Raw genomic sequence first — 26,835 nt, 5'->3', positions numbered from 1 at the left:
CTCTTTAAAGGTCCACCAGTCAAAAATCTTATCTCAGCTTCATTTAGGTGGTCATGTGCTGACAACCAATCATGTGATTAGCACTAACCACAAAGTAAAGCCATACAAATAACAAAAAAGTGGGCTAATACAATCTACAGAAAACAAGCTTTTACCTTTTAATGCAGCACAAAGATGAATAATTGCCATTGTATTTTGCTCATGCACTGGTGTATGGATGGTGGCAATTATTTTCAAATTCTTAATGATTATGATGATGATAATGTCTAGATCAATATTGTACATATTACACAGTCTGTGTGGGAGAACATAAAGCACATTCTGATCATTTATATTTAGTGGTAAGTATGAAAAACAGTTTGCAAAAATGTATAACATTTTCACACTAAGTGACAAATTGTTTGTTTGGACATAGGTGCAAATGGAGTTGGTACATAAAGTCTTAGTGAACCCATGAATATGAATCAGTGGCGTTTTTAATATTTAAAAAAGAGAAACATTCATTTGTAAAGTTCATAACGTTTGTATTGATCTAAATATAGCCTGGATATAGGTAAAGGTTCATATAGGTAAGGGTCGCCTGAAGGTAAAGGCAACAGGAATAGATTAACTCACTTAGTAGTTTTCAAGCACTTAAATTACGCAAACACTTCTCAAACTCTTCGTTGCCGCAGCAGGAGTTAAACTCAGGAGCATTTGTCCACTGTGCTCCAGGCTGGTCCTTCTCTCCAGGATCGGTGGGGGCTGCTTGTTTAAACCAATAGGCAGGGAGCAACGCTAATGTCATTTCACTGGGACTGCCGAGAGGAGCACCATAGCGCACCGTGCGCCGCTGTAATGACTGAGATGTGGTGACAGCGGGAGAAGTCAGACCCAGCTCTCTAGTCGCGCTCCTCTCCAATGCAGCCAGTATCTGGAGTTTAAGATTATAGCTTTGCACAGCTCCGGGTTCATTTGCGGCACAGTGGTGCATCCTCTCTGGACTTTTCATCCCATGCCAATGAGACGCAGCGTGAATCGCTTTTCTCACTTCGGGAATATTGGTTCTGGATACTCGGTCTACTGCGACTGAACGCCTTGTTGGTGAGTGGAACGAGTTATTTAGTTGGTTTTAACAGTGTTTTTTGGACTTTAGTTCAGGGTGTTGGGCAACTTTTAATTGATTTATCTAGTTGCAGCAATCTATTTTGTTATAACCAACGAAAATGCTTGAAAAGTTACAGTGGTACAAAAACGAAGACATTTCGACCTTAATGGTTTGGTTTTCGTCAATATTCTAAAGTTTTAACAACCCAACTTCCATCAATTGAATCGATACCCTAAATAGGTCATATGCTGCTTGTTTCAACCCCATAAACTCATCAAACTGGGTTTAATTTCCTTGTCTTCCAAAACTGATTCTACGAAGCCACATTTCACTTTCTCTGCGTGTTACCTCATTTCTATCACGCTGAAAAAACTTGTGTCAGAGACATGGGGCTCGAAGTGTGGAGTCCCCCGGGCCTCCAGATGTATGGACTCAGCTGTCGCCTGTCACTTTGGTGACAACTGGTCGCCACTTGGTGACCGCTGCCTGTCCGCCACTGCAGGTCTCCATAGCTGTCAGGAGTGCTGTTGAGTGGGGGGGAATGTGGTCACACACCCCGGCCACATACAGTATGAGAAGTCAGTCTCACTTTCTTCAATTCCAACCATGATGGACAAGGCAGTAAACGGTTAGACCACAGAAAATACTCTTAAAAATCATTCAATCCAAGTTTAGTCCCGAAATGTTTGATTGTAGTAAGTGAATACATATGGCTATTTGTTTATAGAAATGAACTTTTAGAAAGAACATTCTGGAGTCAGGTGTCATGCCTCTCATAGTGTGATAGGCACTATTCTTTGTTGTTTCAAGATAAAAATCAAATAAAAAAACTGAACTATTCTTACAGTCTAAGCCTAAGCATTAATGACTTAATAGTGTGGACATTTGTGCATAGCAGTCAGCTCTTAAAATACAAATAACGCTGCTTAAGTAAATGCATCCCTCCTTCTTGACCTCGCACAGAGCTAAACATGTCATAAAATGTTTCCTTTGGAGAACAATGAAACACCCTGAAGTTTTAAACATTTCCATTCTCAGCTGTGCTCGAAAGTGCCAAACTTAAAAAGCACAAGAGAGCAGTTAATGTTATATTTAACCAAGGCTGTCTAAGATAATATTTTGCTCTCGTTGGTACACAGTAAACATCACCGTAAGCCAAGACTGTGAATGCCCTCCTGGGGGCTGACAGAATGACAGACCCACCAACAGAGTGCAGAGTCAGACTGGTCACTATGGCCACAGCTGACAAAAACAGAACGCTGCTGATCCCAGGAAGGTTCACCTTTGAAACCTGACAGCTAGGTGAGAGGACAGACTTAGGAGATGCCATAGATACCTTGGATACATTGTGGAAATGTTTTGAGGTATTGCAGTACAACACAAGTGAAAATGTGTTTAAATAAATTGAATTATACCTTGGAGCACTTTGACAGTACAAAGGAAGAACTGCAGGTTCTGCACAATGTCAGCGGTTGTACTTCAAAGTGTGACTCGCCAGGTTAAAATGTTGCTGTAATTTCACTGGAATGTTTTTTGAAACGTGGTCACTTCCATTAGAAGCACTTTACAACATTTGTAACCTTCCTATCACAAATATATCAATGTTTCTTGGCCAGTTAGGGAGAAGGGTAAATAAATAAAGACTCAGAGGGATTTAGAGGGTTATTGACACAGATACAGGGAGGGCTGAGCTGAGAACCAAGGAAGTGGTGTCACCTAGTGGCTAGAATATAGGTTGACGCCTTTACTGCCTTGAAGACACAGAAACACATCAGTAGCTTTTGCTTTTCAATCTTAACTACTTTCACATTTGTATCTCAATAAATGTAAATAAAATAAAAACATTTTAGGTGTTTTGTAAGCTTTTATTCAAACTCTGTCATTGTAAGTACTGACATATACACATCTGCATCTGAGACTCAGCGCCTTATGCAGGAATACAAGTCCTGTGTTGTCATACAAATGTTTTCCCTGCAAATGTTATTAGATGAATCAACATCTGCAACATCTGCTGAAATCATGATTCACAGCTGCACTTATTAAATGATGAAATGATATAGCAGGCCATGTGTTAGTGGGATCTTGGCCAAGGTTTTACTCTTAATGACCTACTGTAGGTGGAAAATCTATGAGGATATTAGTTACTGTAGAATAAATGGTGTACAATAAGCCACAATAAGTGGTGTTTGTGGAGCAGCTTCACATGTCTCAGTGCTTGGTCATGTGTTATTTTCAAAGCCTCAAAATGATTTAAAGGCGCAATTTAAGGAACAAAAGACTTAAGATAGATTAAAAAGATAAAATAGCATGCTGAATGTTGAATGTTCCTGGACACTGCAGAACAAAACAGCTAGGATCCTTGTCTGCATACTTTTAAAAGTAGTGTTTAAAAGTGCCCGCTCAATAAAGGGAAATATGTTGATGATTAATTAAGAAAGTGCATAATGACAGGAGAATTTAGGACTCTGCCTCTTTTATATTAGCATCTCATAATGCATATTTAATCTAGAGACGCAAACATTAACCCCCTTGTGTGTCATAGGATTAGTGCAAGAATGATGGAGGTGTAGACAAATCGCAGACATGAAGCCAGTCTCAGACATTAACAGCGGGGCATGTCTTTGTGTGCGAGTGTGTGTTTGTCTGAGAGAAGAAGATGGACAGAGACAAAGTGACCACCTCTATGTGTGTATGTCATGACCAACACACATGCATAGACTCTCCGACACCTACACACAGACACGCAGCTGAGTGTGAATGAGCAGAATGTACGTCCCAATGCCCGTATGTATACGTTCCCCACTGTTGATTTAAAAGCCCGGTACCATCGAAATGTACACAGAGGCCTGTTTGTGCAAAGTTAGAATGAATCACCCTTGCGTCCGTGTAAATCGCCTGCAAGCCAAACACTCTGGCAGCCTTTTATCCCCAGACGTGGTCCAGCTCACCGCAGCAGAGCTAAAAGCAGAGCGGGACAGGGCAGTGTGTTGTGAGGAGCTGTCAGAGGAGGCCAGTCTTTCATGGCTCTGCACGGGGAGATGTGGCATGGAGTCGCGTTGCCATAGACAAACTCCAGAGAGCAGAGCACATTGACTGTAAACTGTTTGTGGTAGGTTGGCAGGAGGCTGGATGAAATATGTCTTGTTTAAACGCCGGTGGTCCCTGAATCTGTGGTCATCAGGCCCAGCTGAATGGACGATGGCCTGGATGGTCAAATTTAGGGCACTGTGGTTGTAGAGATCGGGATAACCAGTGTGCACGCCGCTGTCTGTGCCATGCCATAAAATCCCCCATCCTGTAACCTTCTAACGGCATAATGGATGAGAGTCATCGCCTGCAGCAGTAGCACACATTGGATCCACATGCTAAGCATTATTCTAAAGTGATTAAAGGTATAGTGATTTAGCGCTTCCAGGCTTTATTAGGAGCTGCAGGATGATGTTAGAGGGAAACAGGTTTGGCTCCAGCAGATCTCTGGTAACCACACGGCATAATTGCGGGACTAACCATCAGACCACCACGATGATAAAAGTCATTCTTGACACACATGTTTCATTATCACCGCCGTGTTTAGGCATGATGCTCAGCTCTGCGTAATAACCACAGTGCAGCGCTACAAAAGTGCTTATTATCGACATCGTCTGTCTTTGATAAATGGGAATAACAGATGCAGAGAGGCCGAATGTCAGTTGGAGTTTTTGGAAAGTTCCTATGACCCAACCCGACACAGACATGCAGGAGGGCATGTTTTCTCCTCTGTCCTGCACATCGATAGGGATCCATCCAAGCAATCACAGCATCAAGGGCTGGGAGCAAAAGAAAACATATTACCCTGAAATAGTCATTAAAAAGCCCAGCTCATTTCCTCGGCACACAACAGGGGATTCAGTTCAAGCTTTCCGGACCCACGGCTGGAAATATGCAAAACACAAACCCCCCTCCCCTTCCTGTGGTTCTTGTTCCTCCTTCCCTGTTGGCATTGTCACAGGGGTGAGGTCAGTGAGCGTGGATGATATGGAAAAGGTCAACAGGGTTTAAAAATGAACCCTGCGGGGCAAGGGATTTTTGGACTGACAACAAAGGTATTTCAGGAACGTTACAGTTGCAGACAGTGGGGACAGTTTCTGGATGTCTGCCAGAGTATTCCTCTATGAACATTCCCTCATTAGAACTTTCATCCAGTCATATTTTACCATGCCATTAATTAGGTTTGGAAACAAATGCATACGAGACATATTCCCAAATTACACAGTGCTGGATTCAATCATAATCGCATTGAAATATCCTCTAAGATACATCATAAGAAGATTAAAAGGAACACAAAGAAATAAATCAATACCTTATCCCTTCCGGCCCTCTGGAGAAAAGATTTAAACTGCTGATTCTTCTTTTCTTTCAATGGGGGGGTTTATCCTGACAGCTAATTCAAAGTTAACTCCTTAACTGGAAGAAAAGCAAGTGCTCTGTACAGTATATCATCAGATATGTACTACAGTATGCTTTGTATCCATAATTAGACTAGACCCCTTCTAATTTCATCAAAAGCATTACATCAGTTATTCCTTAGAAGTGTTGCACATTGAAAGGGTTGGATAATAAGAAAAGGTTCTGATGATAAGCTGGGTGGAAATGTATGACAACTGGCACGTGTCTTTCATTTAGGCTTATAAATTATCAACTATGAGTCCATTTACATTATGCAAACTTTAATGCTCAGCGAAAGTCATTTCATACAAAGAAGGTAGACCGTCTAACATGAAGATGCAGCATTCAAAATATGAGGATCTAGTGTTTTTCATATCAGTTGTAGTTACATTGCCCAAAGATCAGTTTATGTCAGCATTTCCGACTAAAGTAAAAATTAAGTGTAAAACATTCACTTTCAAACTGAGCAAGACCAGGAAAAAAGCATGTTTTCAAATAATTCAGGAAGTCTACCAGCTCCATTAGTTTTCTGTTCATTATTATTTAGAAAACATCGTATTCAAAGATATAATTTCTTGCAATATTTTGGCAAAATTGAAACTCCAGGGACCGTCTCTCCCACCTCCACTCTCTCAGATTACCTGCAAGTTATAAAGGCTATAGGTTTACTATGTCACGCGTTATAATTAGCAATGCTACTTTAAAATGTAACTCATCTCTTCACACAGAGGGAATGTATTAGCAGTTGGAAACACATCACAGTTAAGGTCGATGTTATGGGAGGACATGCAGATGGGTCAATATTGACAAAGGCCAACTGAGGACATGTCTTGCAGAGCGGCAGCCTGAGGCCCACAATGGGCTCACTGAGCTGACACAGAAACAGTTCGTTTGGCCACAACAACCTGACGGCGGCTCCTAGTGAGAGGCCGGTTCAAAGAGCCCGGCTTTTGTTTGCTATGCTCGCACTGTCTTCCTGTTAGGGGTTGGGCTCCCAAAGAAAACAAGAGCAGTGGCTCACCAGATGTGTGCATCAGTGTGTGTGCTCGGTGTGTGTGTAATATGCATGTCTTATCCAAACACACACACACTTGACCATTCAGGGAGAATGTTTTATGATGTTTGACAGGAATAAAAACTTAAAGAGAAAAGGCATCTCAGATTTTATGTAAAGGGTTGTTATTTTTAAAAACACACGCAGCGGGTATGCCCACTCTGTCACATGTTCCTTTATGCTGGCCCAAGATGTTGATAATGGGTTGGTGTCATTAGTGACCTCAGTATTAGCAGCTCCAAAAATAACACACAGATGCTGACAGAAACAGTATTACATGTGAGGTTTCTAAGAATAAGCCCTGCTCTGGAGGACTGGGGTCCCTAATTGGGGGTTGATAAGGCAGCCAGTTGTGTGCATGTATTCCATTGCACACATACTGTATACTGTGACAACACACACACACACGCACACGCACACACACACACACACACACACACACACACACACACACACACACACACACACACACACACACACACACACACACACACACACACACACACACACACACACACACACACACACATAGATCCCAGGCACGAATGACCCCATGTCTTGCTTGTATATCTGCTAAACTGACTAAAGCCTCCCCAGGGCTTCAGATTGGATCTCACTACAGTACCTAACATGCACACTCAGCTCCACCCTTAGGCCATATTCACCAGGCAAGCATATGCTTTAGTGCTAATATAAGGGGACAGATTCACAAAAAGTACTGTTTATATGTATTACTGTCAGTCTGAGTGCTTCACACTGTTTAAAGAAGTAAATATACTTCAAGGTACTGTAGATAAGTCCATGTTTAAAGTGTTTTTTGGGGTACAATTTATTTCTTCTTATTCATCTTTTATTTCAGTTTCTGGACATGTGTTGTGCTTACAAAAAGCCCAAAAGAGATGAGAGGGGAGAAGTGTGGCAAATGACATGCAACAAAATGCAAGATATCGTCAAAAATCAATTTGGGTTTTATAACAATCTAGTCCAACATAATTCTCAATTGGTGGACAAAGTCAAACAAATGTTACCATTATTACTCAACTTGTTTTCCAAAGCATGTGTTCATTCTGGTATCCCACCTTATTGCCTGGAGAAAAAACATTCCTCACCAATTCCCAACTGTCAACAAATAGACATGTAAAAACCACAGAAAACATAGAGAAATGCAAATGTGGCAAACACATGCACAGATAATGAGATATAAGTATAGTATAACCCATTTCTACCCTCATTAAGAAATATATATACTTAGCAAACACATAAAACCAGCATTAAAGAGACCTCAAAGTCAATCAAGACTAATCCTCCAGTCAGACATCTCCTGAGAGTAGGTCTACAATTTATTTTTATATATTTGAATGTGAATCGCGTGAGGAGGTGAAAGGGTCAACAACATCAGAGCAACAGGGAGCCTAGAGGAGATCATTGGGCCTCTCCTCTGCTGTTTTTAGTACCACCTTAATGACTTAAATTGTGTCCAATTAAGCAGAGCTGGAAAGAAGCATCCCCGCTCTCAGGGCTCAGTGTTCCCTCTATGCTGCGGCACTGGAGCATGTGTTTAATTAGAACAGTCTAAAAAGACTGTAACGGAGTGTTTCTCCAGGAATGTTAACCATTAGTGGGATCCTGACTGAGCAGCTCTTAACTGTTTCAGAGTATTGTTGGATTCCATGGTTTGCCTTTTGAAGCCGCGCGGCTCAGGAAAATGCTTCCACGTGTGGGAATTGCCAACTTTCTCTTGCTTTAAAATAAAAAAAACTGCATCCCCTACTTCAACGACTTGCTCATAGCACTCCAGCCCAAGTATTGCCTGTTTCGTTACGGCGGTCTTATTCATGTGTCCGTTTGAGCCCGGGGCTGGAAACACACAGGAAATAGTTTTCTTGCCATATGAAGGATATACTGTTGAACTTCGAGGGGCAAGGTGAAGAGAAAAGCCCAGATGTGTGAGGTGTGAGGTTTAAGTGGTGTATGAGTGAGACTTTCTGAAAGTGTGAGGTCATGAGCAAAAAATGTAGTCCTAAGTCTTGAAGGCCGCAAGTGTTGAAACTGGACATTGACGGGGTGAATGATCAAACATCTGGCATGGAAATGAAGGGATGGAAAACCTGACAGCTTCCTTTGTAATGCACAGTTTACAGTTTCATTGAAGAAATAAAAAATGGGGAAAATGAAGACCTGTTAGTTGAACTCACAGGGTTAAGGTGATAGTTACGCTTTTGTAATTTTATGTCCATATTCTCAGTTTGTCCATGGGGACCACACATGGCAGGCTTTGGCCTTTGCTGATCCAGTGCTTTGTCAGTGCAAGTGAGTAGTGTAAGAGCAGCCCATTCATCCTCTGCGCGCTCTGTGTGTAGACAGCCACAGGCTTTTGTTGAGTTATAGTGTCCTCAAATAAAGGGGCTTCCTTCCTTTAACAGCTCCAGAAGCTCTGTCGCTCCACTTCCCATTGTTCCCAATGAGGTCCGGCTTTTACAACTAGGTGAGAGGGTGTCACATTGAGGGTGAAATATGAGCTGTCCTAATCGTACATCTCTGCAATGTTTGGCAAAGCAGTTAGACAGCGGTGTACTTTTGATAACAGTGTGCTGACACCAGGCTTTGTTCAGTAGAGATGTTTATGTCATGAATTACAGGTGGGGAACTGGACATTCATGTTGCATTAAATAAAACATGACACACCAGGGTTACAGATCATTAAATAAAGCTTAATACATTTGTAGATAAGTATATCTTTATTCATTGCTCTTATACAATTAGGGGTAAACGGAAATCATTAACTTTTAAAGTATTATGTTGTTGGATTTAAACAATAGAACTACATACTTTAATTTATTCAAACAAATAACTAAACAAACAGCTCTGTCATGCACTCAAGTATTAAGTATATCTGACCTTTTTTAGTTGTGGTTTGGAAAGTAAAAAAATATTTGTATAGAGTTGAAAAGTTCAGAAGTCATTTACTCCAATAAATCTTGCATCCTGTCTTTTTTTTTTTACTTTTAATATTCAGTGAGAAACACATCTTTGGTGAGGTCAAGTTTTAAGTGAGTAGATATTTCTCTTTAATTTCTGTTACAAATATCCCCTGTCAAAAACTAAGCTTAAATCTAAGCTCTGCCCTCAGCTGCCTCCAGTGTGTCAGAGTGAAACAGTAAAAGGGGTTATGTGAGGGTTATAGGGCTAACAAGCCCACTGTCTGACCTGAGTTTGTCAGCGCCAATCTAGCTAAGTCAATATCAATGCGCTGACTGCTCCACCAGTTGACCTTTTCCTCCCTCTTTCAAGGCGTAAAAAGGATTGTTGTTACAGTAGAGTGATAGGCTTTTATTGGGCTTTATAACTGTGGCTTTTGTTGGGCCTGTGTCCTGCTAATACCCGTTGGCAAGTCATTTAAACCTTGAGAATGCTTACTTTTTATAAGGTAGCTCACACACCAGTGAGAGCTGTTCTCAACAATGGTCATCAGTGACGGTGAGTTAGAGACTGACCTTCCATTTGCCCTCTTTGGTACCCCAATTTATGGCAGTTCTTGCGACTCAAATTAGTCTCGTCTAGAGAGGTTTCTTTAGACTTGAATTCATGTTTGGGTCCATTTCTACATAGGGTTTCACATAGATGTTTCTGTGAGATACAGCGATGAGCTTTTACTGGATGCTTTGTTTTATGGGTCCACTTTTCAAGGACGTGTTTGGACCAGAGAAGAATGCAGCTTTATCGTTGGGCGTTGGTTCTGATGATGATCATCTCTGTCCTGTCATTGTCAGGGCATGCTGGTCACGGACTACCTCGCCGCTAGCAGAGGGCGTTATTTCTTCTTTTTACAGCGGTGAGAAGGTGCAGACCAGGTGTTATGTGCCGTTCAGGTCGTTGTGGCTATGACAGGGCAATGGGTTGTAAAGCCCCGGGGCCATAGATTTATGGGTCATCTGGTGCTCTCTAAGGTCAAAGTTCAGGGATGCATGACTTGTCCAACTTTATATTATTCAACCATCTGAGGCAAACCTTGAACTGTGCATTCAGCTCACTCTAACTATAGAGTTGTGTGATCTCTGAATGAGACTTGTCATGTTATTCCGATTCACGTTCCCGTTCAGGAGACTAAATATAATCCACAGATGCCTTTAAATAGTTGTCCTCACCTTAGTTCATTGTCAAAGACCACTGATTCTCTTTTGCTATTTCAGTGTGAGTTGTCCCTATATTTGAACTTCAAATATGTCAACTTTGCTTCTTTGAACTTCTTTGACTATTTTTTTAAATATGCAACTTTGAAATGAGAAGAGACTGTAACAATTTCCTATACGTTCAAATGAGGGAGAGTCATTGAATTAAAAGGAGAATCACTTCTACTTTTTAAGGAAACCAGGCACCAGTCTGTTTACTCATACTGGCGATGCTGAAAAGGCTCTGCTCCAGATTACTTTACCATTTTAGCTTTGCATTTCATGAATGCCCCCTCCGAAGGCAGGATGCTGTGTTGTCCCTCCCCTCTAAGAATTGCTAATGGAGAGTCATTTGGACCAGCACAATGGCCTTTAGTTTTGCTGTGAAAGAGTGTCTCTCCTCCCTGGCCTTGGCTGCTACAATGGCTTTGTTCAGACACACCTATGGTACATGAACTATGCAGACGCTACATGTAAGTCCATGAGCTCCAGAATGTCAATCATCAATCTATTCAGTCGTGTTTTTCTAGTTTTGATTAAAAAAATGTACTGCCTCATTTGCTAAAAAGGAACAGCCTGTTAAAACTGCATTTATTTTATTTAAATAAGTGAAATGACACCATTCACCACATAGGCTGTGAAATGTTAGCACGTAAAGGTGTGAATGTGAGGTGTGTGGGCAAACAGAGTCAGAAGCTGTCAGTCATCAACAGAAGAGGTAAATCAGGAATGATTGGCAATGCTTTGGTCCGTCTTTGTAAGCTGGTATTTGTACAATAAAAATGTTCTGTTATCCATCATATCAGCCATGAGCAGTGATCAGATTTGAGGAGACTATAGGGACACATTTTCAAATGATTGTAAGGAAATTGCGCATTTATCAAATCCTAACGTTAACCTTGTTGTCCTATATTTTTCAAACAATTTCTCTGCTTGAACTTAGTGAACCCTGTTAACTTATATCAGCCCTACTTAAACACCCCCCAGTGACAATGTTTCACGCATGTGTTGGAGTTAACCAAATTACATCCTGACGTCAGCTCCACAAAATTAAACAGCTTCTAAAATGTTAATAAAGAAACCACTTCTAGCTGTTTAATAGATCCCTTGCTTCCTAGTAAAATGTTCTATTGCTTTGTTTTACAGTCTTAAAGTAGGCTATGTTAACCCTTGTGTTGAAAAGGATGGCAGAACTTTTCCTCTTGGAAACGATTTCTGTAAACTATAAAACATGTCCTTTTGGAGAAAAGTAACACTTGGACATTGTTGCAACCAAACAACCACAAAAGGTGCAACTCTCCAAAGTTTGACCTGAACTGGTCACTTTTGTTTTCTGAGGCAACAGGAAGAGAATCACGTTCGGAAATTCCTGCAGAGTTGAAGGAGAGGCAGAGGTCTGCATCCCGGGGAGTTTCACTGGGCAGGCGGATATGTACATTTGGGTTTTATAGACCGTGTTTTTAAGTTTAGTTAAGGTCCTACCAGTGCACGGTTAAGGCAAACAGAAAACATGGCCAATAGTATCATGTGTTGATCTCTTTTGATGTTTTGTCTAAGGCGCCGTTTACACGAGGAGAAAACTGCTTGTATCTGCATAGTTTCGCGTGCGTATAGCCCTATTATTTACACGAGGCCGATATAAACTGACCCCACAAACGATAACGGGTCCCAAGGTGGATAGATTTGCAAACGAAACGCTCTGGGGGGTCAACCGAGTCCGTGTAATCACCTCGATACGAATATTTCCTGAAAAAATAGCGAAAAAAAAAAAAAATAGCACCTCTCCTGCTCATTGCTGTAGCAACTATCAAAAATAGCTGTGTTAATTAAACGCACAAGGGGTTCTTGAATGAAATAATATTATAAAAGGCAAACCAGAATAGTTAACGCCCAATATACTCCTTAAACAAAATAAACAGAGTCAGATTTCATGCATTGATCCATTATATTGACAAAGGAGGATCTCACCCGGTGTTTGTAGAGAATATCTCTCTTTTCTGAGCGGGTCCTCTCCACGGAGACGTCGGTCGATGCAATATCCACAGATTCGGTTTCTTTCAGTTAACTTCCCCGTAGCATTTATCCATATGCTGAGGAAATTACTATATCCCGCTGAATACCAGCAATCACCACACACACTTCCTCCTGTCAGTAGCTACTGCTAGTGCTACTGCTACTGACCATGCTACAGATATTAGTGCAAAAATATACAGCTCCTCTACCACAACCATCAGCAACAAGTGGACATGGAGAATTACATGAACTACATGTTGCTAAATACACCGCGGGGCATGAACAGAAGGGTAGCCATGGCAACATTGCGGCGGAGGCTGCTGGGGCTGCTCTTCTTCGCTGCTTTTGGTGTATTTTGGCGGAAGTTACAGCGCCACTTACAGTCCCAGCATATGTACTACAGCGTTTCCAGCGGCCTCGTTTAAACAGACACGTTAAATGAAACGAATGCATGTGAACGGAAGACTTTTTTGAATACGCATACTGTGCATAAACGCAAACGGTCCCGTGTGAGCGGGGCCTAAGGTTTATTTCAAAAGACTATATATTCTGGATTAGTTATGTTTGGGCATGCAGCAAACAGTTAAAATATCACAAGTTCGCAGTCAGAAACACATATTCAGTTAAATTTAATAGAAAATAAAGAAATGGAGCAGATCATCACATTTGAGAGAATTTAACAAGTACATATTTGTAAGTGACCAAATTGATAAATCGTTTTTTCAATTGTTGTAGATTTATTTTTGGTCAATGGACATTTGAACCCTCACTTAAACAGATACTATCAGATTAGATGTTTTCCTGTGAATCATATATATTTAGGCCTGATAGCTTGACTCATATAGACTCACATATTGAATAAGGGTTATGTGAGGCTAAACCAGGATGTTGTAGGAGCACTTATTCATAGTGGGATAAATAAAGCATATTTTGTTCACTCAATCCAACAATCACTCTGTAATCATAAAGCTGAAGTTAGAAAAACAGCCCTCTGTAACTTGGTGACATTTTATCGCGCAAGAGAAGAGAGACAAACCACCGGATAAACCAAAGCCTTACTCTAATGCTCACCACCTTCCCCACATCTTTGAGCTGTTGATAGGGAAGGAGAGGGAAGAATGTCATGTGAAAGCTGTTGTGGAGATGGGGCGGTCAGTGTGGTAAAAGGAGCTCTGCCATCACTGATGTGCTACTTAAAAGCGCAGTTCCTGTGAGCTGGAGCTCTACCGGTGGTTCTCATTTGGAAGCATATGTTTGAAGTACGAGGGGAGGGTCAGCGGAGGAGAGACGCCTCGCTCGCTCATTCCCTGCAGTGACTGGCTGTTCTGAGGGTTAAGGGGCCGGGCTGAGGTTAGGAGGGCTGGATTGGGAGAGGGAGGAGGAGAAGGAGGTGGGGGAGAGAGACAAGGGAGGGATGACCATCTGGTTGAGCTCCTCCATGTACATGCACACACCCCTCTCAGACACTCTCTCCCACGCACCACACAGACATCTCTCTGACTTTATAGAGTCTTGGCTTTGATATGGGCTGTTACTGTGCTGACAGCTCTGATAGGAAAGGCTGACTGCTTCTGTCCTGGAATTAGAGTTCTGAGGATCTTGCATATAGATATGGAGCCCAGAGGCTGAAGAAGAATCTAGGACTGGATATAGTGGTGATAATATCCTTCTATCCTGCTTCACTCAGGAGAGTTGACCTACGCTGAGGTAAGACACGCAGGGAAATGACTGAAGATGTAATCTGTTTTTTATGTTTTTAGAAGAAAGAACAAAATTAGAGAGTTTAAAGTATTGCAACTTACCTCATCATGAAATGTCTTTTGGTAGTAGAATCAGGCATTATTCCTACTCTCATGCAGATCTGTAAAGTAAAGACATATACAGTACATCCACATCTCTTGGATTATTTAGCTTAATGGCAAGGTGGTTCAATAATTAATCTGTCTTTTGCATGATTCACAAGACATACAGCACATTGCATGTACAGATGGAGATGTTTGCAACTTTGCAAACTGCCTTCTGAGGGACTTCTTAAGGTGTTGTGATGGGTACCAAAGTTCAAAGAGTTGTTTCAGGTCCGTTTTACTGCAACTGAACTTACTGGGGTTTAAATGTATTTGATGTCAGCTATGTGACAGCAGCACGTGTGTTGAGTCTTGAGGTCAGCATGGCCAGCGCATGCAGGTGGTCTCCATAGTGTGGATCTCTGTGGGGATGTCACTCCCATCCATTTGGTCTTGGAAAAACACTCCCGCAGCCATGAGAGGAGGCCTCAATAAGATGACCAAACTCCAGCCATGTTGCACCTCAACACTGCATACACTGAGCTCCTCGCTGGGTCTCATGTCAGCTACACTCAGAGTTCCCAGCTTTTTTTGCCTTTGCATTTTCAGGCTGATTGGATCAAAATCTACTGCAGACAGAAATGCCAAAAATGAATATCCTCAGTGTTGATGCTCTTGATTTTGAGTTAATGCCTAAATTCTGATTTCCTTAGCTTTGAGGTTCTCTAAGATCGATTGTCTAACTAATGTGATTTGGCCTGCAGTTTGACAATGTTAGTTTTGTAAGATCACTTTTTTTCACAAGGGATACAACATATTAAGTGCCAACAATTGAAAGGCTGTTATTTCAATATATTTTTGTATACAGGGATAGTAGGGAGCAATAGCATGCTGCAAGTTAAGACATATCTCTTCTGACATAAAAATAGATTTGTCTGAGCTCAAACTCAAGTAAGCAGGGACTTTGAACAGAAAATCTTGTTTTTCTCTTCAAGTAGAGCCTGTCCTGCATGGCTGAGCTGGCATGAGCCAAGTTAAACATGTTGGGCCAGTCCAAACTGACAGAGAGCACTGTGTTGGGTTGTGTGCATGTCCATCATCCACTTCCTTGAGGAATATAGACAGTAATTCAGACCAGAAGCTGCTTATTTTCCCTATGCACTCTCCCAAGAGTTGTTAATCCAATGCTCCAGTGTCTGGAGTTTGGGGGGACTCTTGTTTCAGTGTTGTTGAGTACTCTTTATTAATGTCAGTGACAATATATTTATTGGTCAGTCACAGCATGAGGTCCCTGAGAGGTGTGTATTCCAGAAAGTGATTAAATAACTTTAGCTGTAGTTAATGCAAAGTCTCTGCAGTGCTTTCTTAAGGTTGCATACAAATCTGTGGTTATTTTGTTTCTTAATGAATCAAATTTGCACCCGCTTGTTCATTGAGCTCCTCCTAACCCTAACCCTAAATAGAGCGTGTTGGAATATAAGACTCGGAGTCATTGTGCAATTTCTTCAAGAACACAGACGACTTCATTCATTCTAAATATCTTGTGGGATGTTTTAAAATGTTCATTCACTGAAAACCATTCAAAGCAAGTGTGTGTTCCAACTTTTACCTGCCCTGACTTACATTTCACTTCTTTTGTGGAACAAGACCATTAACATTTTCACACATGTCGGTCACCCCATTTTAGCCTCTGTCTGATGGCACCCCCACCACCCTCTGGCCCTCCGTGGGCAGATCAGTCAGATATGCAGGCCTGCAGCTCCCAAAGCCTTGTTAACAAGCACCTTTACAAAAGAGTGAGGGGCTGTTAAACATTCAGGACTGCAGGGGTCTGGCTAGTGTGGGAGGAGGGCAGGGCAGGGGGAGTGAAGCAGTGAGTAGGGGGAGATAAAAAAACCTAAGCTCTAAAACTATAGGTCCCTTGTTGGGAGAAAAACTGAAAAAGCCAGCACAAATGATGAGTCAGTGAGTTGGCAGGTCAGTTTGAGCATGGTTAGGTTTTTTGGCTCACTGCTTCTGTCATTCAAAAAAGTTAAAGAAGTGTTTTTCTGGGCTACGTATGGAGGAAATGAACTGCATGACATCTATAGGGAAAATTAGCATGCAAGCAGATGTGGTTGTATGAGAAAGGCGCTTTGCCTGACACCAGCTTGTGCACATCCTGTATTCGTCTTCGCTGCCCTGGCTTAAGTTCAATCCTGACATTCCTGTGAGTCAGGTTTGGCTGTGTGAGACATCATCGCGGAGACTTGGCCAACATGTGAAAGCAAACATCTTTCTAACCAATGTAGCGCATGAGTGAGTCTGTGCCTGATAAAAATGTGAGGCTGTGGGTCTCTAGCAGCCTGACAGAACCTGCCTATAGTTAGCTATCTCCCACGTGAAACCCAAGCTGTTCTCAAACAAGGCCACATTTTTGCTGGTTATTTTGGTCTCATTTGCAAGTCAATAGATGCGAATAGAACAAGAGAGTGTCTTCTCTCTGTCCCCCCCCCCCCTCTCATCTGAAGACAGGTTATCTTGGTTTTGAGGGCTTTAACTGTCATGAGTTAGGAGATAACACACCACATCTTCAGAAGGAAAGAGACTTAAAGGGAGATAAACAGGCTCCTGATGGAACAGGCCTTTAGTGGATCGCTTCACAAAGACGCCATTGTTCAGGACATCAGAGGCGCTTAATGGGACGTGTCATAAGCCAATCCGCCTGACAAGACACTTTAGGGTGTAATGGAGGCACAAATTCCAAAGAAAGCACATGAATCCAATGACACCACTATCCATCATGCTTAACTCTGATAGTCTTTTGGCAGGCTAGAGGAGGGCATGCCAGTTGCTGGCCGCAGGGCTGACTTGTCCTTGAGGAAGATGAGTCGATATGAATAGCCAGTAGTGGCCTTGCCTGGCATGCATTGTGTGTGGCAGTTAATCACCCACTGGAGGGTCCTGTGTGGCACTATCTCAGGAAGAGATAGGAAGCAGGGTACATGAGAGTACAGCTGACTCTGACAGGGTGTTCATGTCCTTGTCCCTGTATATCTGTGTGTGAACCAACTTAGCTTAAAGCCAGGCTCCAGCATAAATGTGTGCATTCCCTCTTCACGTGTGCATAGAAGCTGCACACTCCGTCGCATATATATCATTCCAGGAGAGAGCGCAGATTTTCAGGCCCCTTTACTGTCACGCTGGTGTTCAAAGGCCACTACTCGAGTGTGTCTGGTTTTCTCAGCTGTCTCTCCGCGGCTCTCGGTGCCCTTGCGGCCATAGGGGGTAGAGGCTTTGGGGGGAGGTGGCGGGCTGCTGGGCGCTGGCTGGGCTCCCATTTGATCTCCGCCAGAGCCCTTGGCCTGTGAGAGATGACCACAACTGGACACACATTCATCTTCTCCATGTCTGCTTGGTCCCGCAGAGCTTACGGCAGCACAGGAATTGAAGTAGGCGTATATGAGTGATTTGGTTAGTAACAAACAACTATTTTTAACTAGCCGAAACGAGAATGTATTTGCTTCAAATATTCCATATGTCCCAATGAATAAAAAAAAGCCTCTTATAAATTAAAGTCTAAATCATGAACAAATGTTTCAGATTCAGTTGACTTAACAGTAAAACATATATTAATTTGTTTTCATTTCTTTTTGATTCAAATATGCTTCAGTTTTTTTTGTTTCCATCTTTGTCACTACTGTAGTACAGTCAATAAATCCATTCGTGACTCTGGCCACCACACACATAGATCAACAGGGTGCCAGTCTTTGATCTTCTTGCTCTTTCTTTTTTGCTGTTGCATTGTCAACGTCCAACTGAGTATCCGTCGACCCCATCCATTAACGTCCCCCTCTATTCATCTCTCTACTACTTCACCTGCCTGGAATTGTTCTGTCCATCCAAAAGATGAAAGGACGATCAGACACTCGCTGCAGCAGGTTGGAAAACAAACAGTCCAAAGAAAAAGGGGCTTGTGGACATTCCCCATATGGTGGCCCTGTCTTAAGTCCAGGCCTGTGTTTATACAGACTTCAGGCTCAACTGATCAAGCCAGCATCAGATCTCATGTGGTGGCCTCTCTTGGTACAAAGTATGACCTAGCACTAACAGGCTGAATGATGACTCATTCAGACCCAAGCTCCACAGTCAGATAAGGTCAAACCTGAAGGTTTAACAGTGTCTGGTGTTGTTCTTGCTTTTGGGTTGGTGGCTAATTGAATTACAGTAAAGGAAAGGAATGTGAGGTCTTTGCAACATTGCCAAAAGCTTAGCCTATATATATAAGCGACTCTAAATTCACTGTGTATTTATGAATAGCTAACTGCTTGTTATTGTCACTATAATGAGATCAGACGTCACTGTAAAGGAAGCTTTGGGAATTTCCTAATGGTCTCTATATCCTCAAAAGCCACATGAGGAGGGCACATGTTTAACTGCCACCACAATAGCAGTGAAAGGGTATAGTTCTCTTTATGAGTGTCTTTATGAAGTAGACTCATCACCATAAGTGAACCAAGAAAAGCTTGCTCATTTACCATTGTGGGATTTAAGGGGGGGTGTGGGCCTCATGAAAGAGACAGAAATGGTGTGATTCACCCGGTGGTTAACATTTAGAGGAATGATATTGGATTGAGAGAACTGGTTTAGATGAAGTGAGCATTATGTGGGTAATGGTTGATGTAATGGCTTGTTAACCAACAATTTGTTTTCTTGTCTTTTTCGATCCTCCCTCCTCCTTCCTCCTTCCACCCCATCCTTCCATATTTCGCTTTGTCTGTCTAGTAAAAAGAGGATCAGATGAGCCTGGCGAGTGCGTCAGTGTCGGCGGCTGGCTTTCAAGGCGGGGCACGCCAGAGAGATTTGATGATGGAGCACAAAGTCAGTAAGCTGACCTCCGGCTTCCAACGCAGCTCCACCTCTGACGATGACTCAGGCTGTGCGCTGGAGGAATACGCCTGGGTACCACCTGGACTTAGGCCTGAACAGGTGAGCAAAGATTTACTACAAATGCACTATTTAATATCGCCATAATTAATCATTTTAAGCTTTGCCTGCTTAGTAAGGAATTGGCATTCTTGTGCTACAAAGAAAACATACAGCGCAATATTGTCCTCTTTTTATTCTGGTACCTTACCAAATCGAACAGTGGTAAATTCTCCTGACAGAGAGTAAAAACAGCCCTGACCTGATTTTAACTTCCTTCTAGCCCATTTTCCTGGCCCAGATAAATGCTATTTAGCACATCACTGAATAACAAACCAACTAGAGTGTCTGGATAATGGAAGTTAATGGCACAGACAATATGTTGTATAAAACTTTTCCTTGGTTCCTTTGTTTTTCGGCAGACATGTCAGGCTCTACCAGCCTCTTACAGGCAGGATGTGTCTACTTTTATTTACAAACTGCGGTATGGCAGAGTCTGCTTGTGATTATCAGAGATCTGTTAAAAGGAGGACTTGGTGGGTTCGAGCCGACTGCTGCTGGCAGGATCAGGAATCAAGGGGCCGTCTTTTAACAAGCCTTCTCCTCCACAAACACAGGCAGGGCTGTTAGTTGTGTCCGCAGGGCAGCCAGTGTGATGTGGCACTTTTCCCAAATCGGCTGCATTTCCCCCCCTCTTCTCTCCTAATTTCTCTCTCTTTTCATTCTGTGTTTCTCTCCCTCCTCTCGCTTCCCTTGTTAAACAACACACATGGAAGCAATGAGGGGGCGGTGGGCAAGGACAGATGGGTTCGCAGCAACAGAGAACCTTGAATTCTAAACATGCAGAGCCTTATGTTTTAGTAATGCATGGTTGAACTGTAATGCATTTACTGCAACCATTGTCCTGAATGGGTCAAGTGTTATTGGTCATCATTACAGTGAAGACACATTTGGCTTGAGTGATAGCTGACTGTTCCCCAGCCCCTAGGGAGCTGGATGAGGGGTAATAGCAGCATGACATGTGCATAATTTATGGCAGTGTGCAAACGTCAGGCTGATTGTCAGGGTAAATTGCTGTTATCCCCCTTCTAGACGGTTAAAGCTGCAGGAAGCCCCCCCAACACACAACACTGGCACATCCCACCTCTTTATCCAGCCGGCTGTAATAGCCCCTCCCTCATAAAAGTTTAGTTTTTGGTGGTCAGCCCCAAGGGTCAAAGTGCCACAGTGACAGGCTGCTTTGTCCTGTCCCTATAGAGACAATCATATGACTGGGAAATACAACCTTTAAACTGATTTGACCTGTTGACCTGTTTTGACTTGTATAGTAAAGATTTATGAAGAAAATGAGTGAATCCCGTCATCAAAGAGTATCAGCGCTATGTGATGTACTTTTGAAATAAAGCTGGTTTTGGGGGTTGGAAAAACGAATGCATGACAAAAAGTCAGTCTTCCATAGATATTACACAGAGCTGTCCCAGAATGTGTCTCATCACAAATGAATGTGTCGGTTCTCTGGTTCCTTTGGAAAGAGTTTGTTTTCATACATATGGGCTGTTCTGTCCAAGATCATAACAATAATATATTACTGCAATTACATGGATGAAGATTTGGTTTTAAAAGAGCTACATTTCTCCAGGACAAAAAAACATCTCTCAGGCCAAATTAATGACCACACATTCTTGCAAATATATCATTTGTAATTGGTTTCATTTGTATTGAGTAAGGGTTAATTCAACTGTTAAATGCTTTTTCAGATTTTCAGCAGAAACTAATACCTAGTATCTAGTCGCTCAGATGGTGTTTTATCTGCCTAATCTCCTTATTCCATGATTTTCTCCAGGTCCAGTTGTATTTCTCCTGTCTGCCTGAGGATAAGATCCCCTATGTGAACAGTCCCGGAGAGAAGTTTAGAATCAAGCAGCTCCTCTACCAACTTCCACCACACGATAATGAGGTGAGAATATTTTGTTTGCCTTTGCATAAATGAAAGAATCATAAAATTCACCCCAGCAGGTCCTCTCATTTACGCCGAGGCTGCAGAACAGATTTATTTTTGTTTGAGTAGCTGTATCTGCTGCTGCCCGTTAAACCCATGGCGTTAACAGTCTCACCATCTCCATGCCATCCGACTCACGTGCGCCCTTGGCATTCCGGTTGACATCACACAGGGGGATTTTTGTTCCACAATCTTGTAGGCATGTAGTGTGGGCACAATGTGACTTTTGACTTCATGATTTTATGATGTTTGCCAGGAGGTTTTTACGAGGGTTGCTCAGCGGGGGAGATGGACGCTGGTTGAAAGAGGCTTTATGTGATGCCACCACAGCAGTGGCACCACAGTTCGACCTGGCCGTCTCTCTCCCTTTGTTGCCCGTCCTCTTGATTTCACTCTAAACACAAGCCTTGTTTGTGTAAACGTCTGCTTTCCCTCTTGTTAAGGCTTAGGGAAACATCAGAAAGGCCTGTTGTAAAAAGTATGTTCTCAATCAGCGACTGTGGGTGGAGATATGTAGGGGGTGTAGGAAGGGCAAGCTGGGGTCAAGAGTTGCCTTTGTTCAGCATGCTTGGTATGCACTCTGCCCTCTCTTATACTTACCTACGTTTATAACCTTTTATTAGTGGCCGACATTCTTGCAATTGCGTTTTTAAGGGATGTATAATGAAAAGGTAACTTGAACAACAGCAGGGTTTTTTTATCAGTATAAGGCCTTCAAAAGAGAGAATCCCACTGATTGATGTAGAAGTAAATGTTTGAGAAATTAGCTTTCATACCCATAACGTATTACTTTTTTCCCCAGGTGCGTTACTGCCAGTCCCTCAGTGAAGAGGAGAAGAAGGAGCTCCTTATGTTCAGTGTCCAGAGGAAAAAGGAAGCACTGGGAAGGGGCACAGTGAAACTGCTGCCTCGAAATGTTCTGAACAGCATTTGTGAACATGTACGTTCCCGGTCTTGAATTTATTATTTACAACTGTTATATGCCGTGTTTTGGGAGAGTGTGGAAAGCATGACATTTGTTCTGAAGTCAATTATCTAGTCCAGATTTTAAAACCCAACATAATTTGTTCAACTATATTTAGCTAATCTGAATCCAGTTTGTGCTAAAACCCTAGAGGGAAAGCTGTAATAAAAACCTCATTGTCAGACATTATATTAAAGAGTCCCTTAACAGAAACTGTTGATTTGAAAAGTCCCTTCCTCATGTGATGCAAGGATCAAAAAGAGAAAAGAAGTTAGCTGCTTGGGGACTGTCTTTAGGACAAATATTGCCCACAAAGATGGGACACATAATCACCCCCTCAATATGATACTTTAGTTTCTGTCGGCTTGGCTCTCAGAGACATCTAATGGCGCGTTTCCACTACACGGCCTCGCTCGGCCCCGCTCGGTATGGCTGGGCCTCGTTAGGACTGGCTCACTTTATGGCGCATTTCCATTACAGTTTAGGAACTGGGGCAGTATCTATAGTAACGCAGTGTAGGCGGAGCCGTGACGTGATCTTCAGAGGACCCCAGAAAAACAACACAGCCGTTAGCTGTTAGCACTCAGAGCTCACAGTTCCTCATATATGTTCAGAAACTAGACAAAAGTTAAACAAGTACAAACCACAGACTGTCTGTGTCATGGTGAATACAGTCGCTGCTTTATTTATGTCTGTATAGGCCGTTGTTGTGAGTGTGGACGGTCGGAGCATATACTGCGTTAGCTTAGCCAATCTCCATTTAGAAAACACGCATTTTAAAAGGTTTTTCCCCTGCCGTCTGTCTGCAGACTTGACAAAGCATTAATTCATGGTTTTTACTAACCGGTATCAGTATGTTGTTACTTCGGCATCATTTTGAAACGTGTATTACAATTAAATCACGGTCAAATATGTCCATCTTGTTGTAGTTGTTGCCCCCTTGCCAGCGACGCTCTCTCTAGTTTAGCATACTCAGCCCGACTCAGCCTCGTTGACTCTGGCCCTGGACCCACGATTTTATGAGGCCAGAAAAACTGTGAATTAGGACCCGCCGGCCGGTACTAGGCCAAGTGGAAACGCAACCAAAGACGGGCCGCTGACGTCACAGCCCTCTTAAACCGGGCTGCGGGCTGTAGTGGAAACGCGCCATTATATGGGCTTGAAGCCAAAACCTTGTCCATGTAGTGGTATGATATATGTAATCACCAATGCATGATTCAGATGATCTGATCACAGAATATTTTGGAACTACATTCATTCCAGGATGTTATAATCAACCATGTAATCATATCTTCAAATTCCAGTGCGGTGAAAACATCAATGGTGGAGAAATGGCAGTGTTCTCCTCGAGGGCGGGTCCTGGGCTGTGCTGGCACCCGGCATGTTTTGCCTGCTCCACATGCAGCGAACTGCTGGTGGATTTGATCTACTTCTACCATGATGGAAAGATCCACTGTGGAAGGCATCATGCTGAGCTACTCAAACCACGCTGCTCAGCCTGTGAAGAGGTAAAACAACAAAACTGAAATACTGACAGGAAACAATTTAGTGAAAGAAAAACATTCTGAGTCTGAAGTTTATGGCCTTTTAGAGTCAGTCTAATCCAACATATATATTACAGCCAGAAGGGCGAATGCTGGCGGTTTTGTTTTATCCAGGGTACATCTATTTCCTCAGATTATCTTCGCTGACGAGTGCACAGAGGCAGAGGGGCGCCATTGGCACATGAAGCATTTTGCCTGCTTTGAATGTGAGACAATCCTGGGGGGCCAGCGCTACATCATGAAGGATGGCAGACCCTACTGTTGTGGCTGCTTTGAGTCACTCTACGCAGAGTACTGTGAGGCCTGTGGGGAACACATTGGTAATGATGATTTTCTAGAATTAAAATACCTGGCATGATTGTCTTGACTTTAGTCTTAAGACCTTAAGTAGCAATTCTAACCACCTCAATATTGTCCGTTTTCCAGGCGTTGATCATGCTCAGATGACCTATGATGGGCTCCACTGGCATGCCACTGAAAGCTGCTTCAGCTGTGCCCAGTGTAAGAGCTCTCTTTTGGGCTGCCCCTTTCTGCCACACCAGGGTCGGATTTACTGCTCCAAGGCCTGCAGTCTTGGGGAAGACGTGCATGCCTCTGACTCCTCAGACTCTGCCTTCCAGTCAGCACGCTCACGGGAATCCCGCCGCAGTGTGCGCATGGGCAAGAGCAGTCGTTCAGCCGACCAATGCCGACAGTCCCTCCTTTTCTCACCCTCTGTCAACTACAAGTTCCCTGGTATGAGTGAAAACGTGGAGGACACCTTGACCAACAAGCTTGCCCATGTGAACTTATCAGATGAGCATTTCTGGAGGGGACGTGGTGAGGAGACAGAGGCATCTGAGGACCAGGAGGAGGAGTGGGCTGAGCATGAAGACTACATGACTCAGTTGCTATTAAAGTTTGGGGAACATGGGGTCTTCCAGCAAGCAAATGAATCCAGACCTGCAGATTTCTGGATCACCCAAAAGGATGCCAAGTCCAAGCAGGAGTCATCGAAATCTGGCCATGTTGGTGGAGGAGAAAGGGGGAGCCTAGCCAGTAAGAAGTACCAGGCTGATATGTACTGGGCCCAGTCACAGGACGGGCTTGGGGACTCTGCCTATGGTAGTCATCCGGGTCCAGCAAGCAGCAGAAAGATCCAGGAGTTGGAGCTTGATCATGGGGCTGGAGCAGGCTTCCAGATAGAAGAGCCCGTATGGTATAATGACTCTTTGGAGTGCATCACAGATGAGTTCAAGAAGACAGATCAGAGTGTCCGAGACTCTATGGACTCACTGGCACTCTCAAATATTACCGGTGAGTAGATATGACACAATGTATCAGATCATAGTAAATCATATTTTATTGGATGGCAGTGATTGTTATGTGCAAACATTTACAAATGTGTCTCTCTCCTCTATAGGGGCCTCGGTTGATGGTGATAGGACAGATAGACCTTCGGTATATTCCCTGCAAGGCTTCCATGACCTGGAGGCAGATGACTGTGAGAAAACAAGTAATATGGGAACCCTCAACTCCTCTATGCTACACAGAAGTGCAAATTCCCTAAAGAGCCTTGTATCCGAGCCCGAGGAGGAAAATGTTCCAGAAGAAGAGGTGACTCTCCCAGAAAGCAGGCCCAAACCTCATGTCCCTGCCCTAAGGAGGACTCGTTCACAATCTAGGCAGCAGCAAGTCAAGTTCTCTGATGACGTGGTGGACAATGGCCACTACTGCGATGTCCCAGTGCGCCAACCACCTATGAGTGAACGAACTCGCCGGAGAGTGTACCACTTTGAGGAGCAGGGCCAGGAACTTCAGAGTGGTCGCCAACATCACCACAACAGGAGGCATCGCAGTCGCAAATCTCGCTCTGACAATGCTCTAAACCTTCTGCCAAAGGAGAAGGCCAAAATTTGCCACAAATTCGACCATAGAGGGAATGCCCTCGGCCCAAAGGCGCACCAAGCCTTCCAAGGCCACCAAAATCCTGCTGCCATGTCAGACTATGGACTACAGGGCCAAGCCATGGGGAGGTTATTGGAGCTGTATGGGGATGATGATGACTGGTGTTCTACATGCTCTTCTTCCTCATCTGATTCTGAGGAAGAAGGATTTTTCCTGGGTCAGCCCATCCCTCAGCCCAGGCCCCATAGACATTACTACACTGAGGACTTGCCTAGTCCTGTGGCAGGCATGTCTTCTCCTTCTTACGGCTTACGGACTAAGTCCAAAAAGAAGAAAGGGCATAAGGGGAAAAACTGTATAATTTCTTAGACTTGCTTTGCTCTCTTATCCTTATCTTTGGGTAATGCTCTGCTACTCACCTCTGCCTCTCAACAGTCTGCTTGCTCCTAAACGCTTCACAGCACTAAATGTACCAATATGTTTGTGTACGACACAAGTCATCATAAGTGTACGCATGTCATTGCAAACATTGCCAGTAAAAGTAACAAAGTATTTTAGAGCAATACATATTTATAAACCACCATCCAAACTGTCTTTATTTAATAGTGAAGATATTGATGTATATATTGTAGAATTAAAAGACATTATGGCTATTTTTATACCCTTGATTTCATGACATGATCTGTACCAAAATGGCATTAACATTAGCAGTTGGTACAGAGCCATATTTCCACAAGGGTGTCAGAAATGGACCAGTTGACTCTGACCCTAGCTCTTCAAATGTGTTTTCTTCCAGGCATGTGCAGCGCTAACATAAGAGGAACACTGTGTGTATTAAAAGGCCTGGTTGAGTGGTGTATTTATGGGTCACTGTATTGTAAGCAAATTGTTGTAATCTGTATAAATGTACAAACTGGAATATAAGGCTAAGATAGATGATCATTGTAATAAAAATATCTATATATCATGATTTGCCTTGTTATTTACTGTGCAGTAGTACTAAA

At 42.9% G+C, this 26,835-nt stretch overlaps 1 protein-coding gene across 2 annotated transcripts; it reads left to right on the top strand.

Annotated features, from left to right (window-relative positions):
- Positions 1-806: 806 nt before the first annotated feature.
- Positions 807-26,801, top strand: prickle1a (prickle homolog 1a). 2 transcript variants are annotated; one of them, XM_034145993.1, is made up of 8 exons: positions 807-1,083; positions 19,297-19,500; positions 21,281-21,394; positions 22,239-22,376; positions 23,705-23,908; positions 24,078-24,264; positions 24,371-25,240; positions 25,347-26,200. In XM_034145993.1, exons 2-8 carry the CDS (start codon positions 19,312-19,314, stop codon positions 26,198-26,200), a joined length of 2,556 nt encoding a protein of 851 aa, XP_034001884.1. In that variant the 5' UTR covers positions 807-1,083; positions 19,297-19,311. The 2 variants fall into 2 exon arrangements, with proteins under 2 accessions (XP_034001884.1, XP_034001885.1); XM_034145994.1 differs by lacking the exon at positions 807-1,083 and having other exon boundaries at positions 19,312-19,500; positions 25,347-26,801.
- The last annotated feature ends 34 nt before the right edge of the window (positions 26,802-26,835 follow it).

This window comes from Trematomus bernacchii, unplaced genomic scaffold (genome assembly GCF_902827165.1).
Source record: "Trematomus bernacchii unplaced genomic scaffold, fTreBer1.1, whole genome shotgun sequence".
Taxonomy (NCBI): Eukaryota; Metazoa; Chordata; class Actinopteri; order Perciformes; family Nototheniidae; genus Trematomus; species Trematomus bernacchii.
This window is presented reverse-complemented; position numbering and strand designations above follow the sequence as displayed.